Source organism: Hypanus sabinus, chromosome 7, assembly GCF_030144855.1.
Source record: "Hypanus sabinus isolate sHypSab1 chromosome 7, sHypSab1.hap1, whole genome shotgun sequence".
In the NCBI taxonomy this organism is placed as follows: Eukaryota; Metazoa; Chordata; class Chondrichthyes; order Myliobatiformes; family Dasyatidae; genus Hypanus; species Hypanus sabinus.
This window is the reverse complement of record NC_082712.1, coordinates 144,970,300-144,975,922: the sequence shown is the minus strand read 5'-3', so window position 1 is coordinate 144,975,922 and position 5,623 is coordinate 144,970,300. Positions and strand designations below refer to the sequence as shown.

The following is a 5,623-nucleotide window of genomic DNA, read 5'->3' as shown; positions in this document are numbered from 1 at the left end:
TCGAATATCGCAGAAGGAATTTGGATTATGTTCATGCTGTTCGTTTTCGGAAAAAAGCGTGGGGACATTCTGTGCACTGGGTATGACTGTACGTAATTTGTAACATCCCTGCAGGTGTGATGCTCCGCGGTTGAATGCCCAATATATACTGTATATTCCTTGAATGATGCGCTTGGACTACTTAAGGATCACCTATCGCACACAAAACAATTGTAAGCAGAGAAAAAGAACTCGCTAAGAAGCTCATTGTATCTTTTCTTAAGAATGGTGCATACAATAACCACAAATATCTTCATTAAAACAGGTATTTATTGTTTTCAATAATTATGATAAAAAATAAATTGTACTACATATACAATCATTGTAAGTCTGAAACGTACAAGAGAAGTCGGGTAACTAGAGAACATTTTAATCTCCAAGATATGGACAGACGATTCAAAGATTGTTGATACTACAATGCCCTTATACATTTTATCACGTATAAAAATAATTCTATTTCCAGATGTACAAGTACAGGAAATAAAAAGTTACATTTAAATAGTTTAAACCATTTTATATACAATGCAGTTCATACATTAAACATCAATTGCACTTTCTATATTAGAAGTTGCTTTCAAGTATGATGCAATCTTTTTTCTACTAGCAGGATTTTAGACTCCCTGTAATCCAAACAGAAAAGAAAAGAACGGTTCAAATGCAGACTTCAGATTATGGGCTGGAATTTGGCGCTATGAAGGTATGAACCCTTAACTCCCAGGCGTATGCTCCGAGGTGGCGCCCTTTTCTTCCATTCAGTTCACTCTGAAACTTCGCCAAACAGAAATCTGGTAAATTTGGCAGCTTATAAGAGTTATGAAGGCAAGGAGGAATTTACGATCGGACGTCCTATGTCCAACTACGTCCAACATTTATTGTAGCTGATGGCAGTAGTTCTGCAGTTGTAAGTCCTGCATGTTTGTGTGCGCCCGTCAGAGGACAACCCATTACGTCCTTGCCAGTGAGTCCCGCTGTCGAGGCAGAGTTAGCGCAATTTTGGATCGCACGGACCGCCGTTTCCTGCCGTAGCCGTTGGGACTCCACGTGCTCCACCGAGCCATGCTGTCCTTCTCTGGGTTGTTGAGGAGTTGATTTAAGCGGTGGCTTAGTTGCTGGACCTGGCATGTCCCGAGTTGGCAGCTGGGCCGGTTCAGCTGGAACTGTGAAAAAAGTGGCAATGCGTGTCGGTTGCGCTTCATCCGAATATGCACATCTGAGCTGGTAAAGGAAGAAAAGCAATCATGATAAGAGCAAAATCCTAGAAACAGGTTTAGAAATCCGCACTTAACACTATTGGGTCTCTGAAATCTACATATTAGACTCCATTCTTCAGCTAACGTGATGTACGTTGTATGAATCGCTTTATCTGATAAGTTTGCAAATGTTTGCATTTAAACAAAACATGGAAACGAAATCAGCCTAGGTTGTAAATAATAACCCAGAAAATTATAGTGCAGATCGTGACAATAAAATTCAAATATTCGGCAGAGTTTACTTAGGTTATCAAAACTTATCGTAAGTACTTTAGAGCTTGCCCAAGTTCGAAGTCACTCTACAGTGATTGTTATGAATCCCGAACTTGCAATAGGACACATTAGCGTTGGTTTGGAGTCCCTATAATTTTGTATCAATTATCAGTCAAAAGCGGGTCTTGTCAATTTCTTCCAATTCTTCAACTCAACAAACCTATATGTCAAACTTGATAAACTCTTCTCATCTTTCATATTTATTGAACGTTACGGAGAGAATTTAACAAGAATCTAATCGAAAAGTCATTTGACTATGGAACATAGTACACCGAGACCGTTCCCGTTTACTTCCATAACAAAACGCTTACATAATCTCACTTTTCAGGTCTGCAACCGCGAACATTCGCTTAATTACCTGCTTTCTTTCACGTCTTCTGTCCTCACAAACTGTTGGCTACTCGCTGGCACCCCCTGAGTCTTCAGCTTGTAATTTTTCAAGTCCCTTTTCGCTCGGCTTAAAGTCCACGCGTTCAACCTGCGAGGAGAAATGCACAAGCCCGATAAATGAAATGTACACGCACAGACACACTTGGTAAAGACCTGATTGTGTTGTCAATGTACACGCTTAATATTGGCGAAAGGCGTCCTGTTATACTTGCCTCTTCTTAAATTCTGATGCTGCGTCCAGTTTGGCGTCCACGTTGACGAAGGTAGAGCAGACGAAGCAACAGTAAAGAAGAGCAACCTGAAGCAGCCTCATGGTGAAGTCCTGCCAGACAAAACAAAATCCACGCCGGCATTAGGCACTATTTTCTGACAAGTGCTGTTTGTTTTGAAATGGTGGCCATGCTGCTGACAGGCATTTTTCTGCCTCTGGTTCTGTGTCGGCAGCGCGTTAGCGGTTAAGTTTCCCCTCTCATGCGAGAGGTATATATATTTTTTTTAATCTCCCTTCGGCAGAAACCGCCGTCGAGTTAGTATGTTTCTACATGTGGCAATTTCCTTTCTGATGTTTCTGCAGTGATGAACATCACAAAATCGATTTCTAATCTAGCGAGTTATTTAAAGTAAGTATTAAAAAACATAAGCCACGTCGAGTGCAACCTGCTGAGTGCCGGTTGTTATTCTGAATCTCATTTAATTTCGGTAACTTCGCAAATTAGTAGAAATATTTACAACCATAGTAGTACACTTAATGAACGTTACGATGTTTCACAGTCATACCAATTTACACATACCTAGAAACCCTGCTGAAAGGAGTTTCCCAAAATTCTTCAAGTCTGGGTCTCTGTGTTGTATCCTTATAGAGCTTTTTGCAGAGAGATCGAGCCGAAACTGTTATTCTCGATTCGCATTGACGGACTCAGAGCCGGAGCCTCTCTTTATAGGATTGCATATGGGGCGGAGATTCGATTGATGGACAGCTCCAAGACAAGACGTGACAGTTGTACATCCTGTAAAACTAATACAGTCATTTGAAGGGTATGATAAATGCAATCAACTGCCAATACGTTTTCAGGCCATAAATCTACCAAATATGGGAATTTCACCACCAAAATTTATAACTTAAACCCATATAAAATTCAGATTAAGCATGCAAAACAGAATTCTTCATTTAATTGAATATTGTCATTTCCGGTATAACATACCTTAGGAAAAATGCATTTCTTAGACAACCTATGTCGCTTTTAAAATTCTACTTGTGAAGGCTATTTTAAATGTGAAGGAGTTGTGATTTATGAAATGATATAAATATCTCAAGATAAGAATGATGATGAATGTTGTGTGATTAATTAATGATAGGGCAATAAGCACGCTTTATTCTGTAATAGAAAGTGAATTAATTCTAGAAAAATAATTACATTTTCTGAATATGTATGAGGTGAATTGGCCGACTGTAATAAAGTGATGAATATTTTAGCTTGTCTGTTCCTCAGAGACTCCACATAGCCGCTTGTAATGCTTAGACAATGCCTCTGGTATCTCTAGCGATCATCCATTACTCAATCACTGGAATGCACGGGGGGTGATTGTCACGTACATCCTTCATAGTTTTGAAATGGACAACTTGATAAACATTTCCCCGACTATGTTGGAGCCTTTGTAATGCCGCTGTTCCTTTATTGAATGCCGGCCGCGCTGTTCCGAGGCAGTTCCAAGCTTCAGCACAATCTTTTCACAAAACAAACGATACTCTCAGTTTTTAACTGTCATCATTAACAGTTGCAGTCACCTGCCAATTATCTGCTGGCTTTTACTATCTGATTATGATCCGATTTCTTCTGGCCTGTCGGTCCAGTACCAGCTTCGAATAGATTATCGTCCTTTGTCCCATCAGTAGGAATGACTAAACTATCACTTCTTTGTTGACTTAACTAATGATTGACAAACTCGTTGCGATAACTTGCATTTTGAAAGTATTTGATCTCATAAATAAAGACCATCAACTGGCAGGAATTTATCTTTCCGGGTATCACTGATAGAGAGATAGAGTTACAGAACTATACAGTGTAGATATAGGCCATTCGGCCCAACCAGTCCACCCAGCTGGGACCAATTTCCTGTGTTAGGGCCTCATAAGCCCTACCCATCCATGTACCTAACCAAGCGCTCCTTGAATCGTACTATTGCACCCGCTCCAACCACTTCTTCAGCAGCTTATTCCGCTATTTTAAAATCTTTACTTTTAAATCTTTCCCCTTTCACACTAAACCTGCACCCCCTAATTTTGGACTCTCCCATCTTGAGGAAAATACTTTTACCGTCTACCTTATCTATTCCTCTCAGAATTTTAAACGTTTGATTGTTCCTCGAACTGAGTATTCATTTCCCCACAGAAACTCTAGTCCATAACACCAATAGTGATGGAGCTATCGCTATTAATGCAACAAGGTTCCTCCTAAACTTGGCGTTATATTTGACTCAAAGATAACAATGCTATGATAAACTTAATCTGTCGCTATCTCTGTAGAGCTATTAACCCTCCTGCAGGTGCTGGAAATCGCACCTTTAACTTCTATTTAGATTCACTCGGGACTGACCTTCTCTGCTCTACCTTCAGTAAATCTGGAGCGTTATTACTCCGGTTCTAACCTGCACCAAACCCATACCCATCACCCAATGATGACCTGTGCTTGAGGACCAGAAGTAAATGGAATTGAGGACCACAGGGACGAGATGAGCTTGGGGCAGATCAGACACAATCACGCCAATTTGCAAGCTTATGTTGCTGTTTTATTAAACTCTTGTTCTCGAATATTATCCACCATTGGCAGAGTTGCTTTCAGGGGTCAACGCACGTAATTGTGGAATCCTCTCTACTTTCCAACCTTCCTTTGGTGGTTGTTGTTGTTCGTCCTTCGGAGTCGAAGACGACCACGACTTCTGTCAGGTGGCGGGTTTGTGACTGTGGGTCCGGAGGAGACTGGTGAGGCCAGTCCGGCCCTGAAAGCTCGCCCATAAGTGGGGCACATGAGGGTAGGTGCTGCAGTGGAAGTGGAGGTAGCTCGAGCCTTGCGCGGCGCGTTTCCTCTGAGCCTCCGCGGTGCGTCTGATTTCTGCTGCATACGCTCCTTTAGTGGTCCTGCTCCACCAGGTTGGGCGGTCCAGAGCAAGCGATTCCCAGCTACTGGGATTGATGTTGAGGTCTTTGAGGGGCTCCACTCTTCTTTGGTTGTATAAAATGCTTAGTACTAATTTCGTTTTGAGCAAAGTATTAAACATACGGATTAATACGCATGACTGCTGTCGCATTTTTGTTTAATGCAAGGTTCTTGGAATACTTACTGCAGGCACAATATAACGCCAGTCTGTTACTATTGTAAGAATTCAATTTTAATGAAAAGGGAACGTTTCAAACTACTAACAAACAACAGTTGGTGTTTGAGTTGGGCCCTTCCACTTTAACCGAATGAGTAACTGTGTCTGAAGTGGAATACTTTGCACTCTACATATTTGTTTTAATAAATAGACGAAAAAATAAAGAAGCGACATTATTGTTGAACACGAGAGATTCTGCAGATGCTGGAAAACCAGACCAACGCACACAAAATACAGGAGGAACTCAGCAGGTAAGGCAGCGTCTATGGAGAGGAATTAGAAGTTGACGTTTCGGACGG

General features: G+C 41.2%; 1 protein-coding gene across 1 annotated transcript; it reads right to left on the bottom strand.

Moving 5' to 3' along the window:
* Positions 1-291: 291 nt before the first annotated feature.
* adma (adrenomedullin a) lies at positions 292-2,858 on the bottom strand. Its single transcript, XM_059973956.1, has 4 exons — positions 2,744-2,858; positions 2,165-2,274; positions 1,921-2,040; positions 292-1,254 (listed from the first exon to the last, which is right to left on the bottom strand). Exons 2-4 carry the CDS (start codon positions 2,263-2,265, stop codon positions 984-986), a joined length of 492 nt encoding a protein of 163 aa, XP_059829939.1. The 5' UTR covers positions 2,266-2,274; positions 2,744-2,858; the 3' UTR covers positions 292-983.
* Between the last annotated feature and the right edge of the window lie 2,765 nt (positions 2,859-5,623).

Excerpts from the sequence above, each read along its gene's own strand:
- adma (XM_059973956.1), bottom strand. The coding sequence starts at position 2,265 with ATGAGGCTGCTTCAGGTTGCTCTTCTTTACTGTTGCTTCGTCTGCTCT. Across the intron at positions 2,041-2,164 it reads GCATCAGAATTTAAGAAGAG|GTTGAACGCGTGGACTTTAA; the intron begins GCAAGTATAACA and ends TTCTCCTCGCAG. Across the intron at positions 1,255-1,920 it reads GAAGACGTGAAAGAAAGCAG|CTCAGATGTGCATATTCGGA; the intron begins GTAATTAAGCGA and ends TTCCTTTACCAG.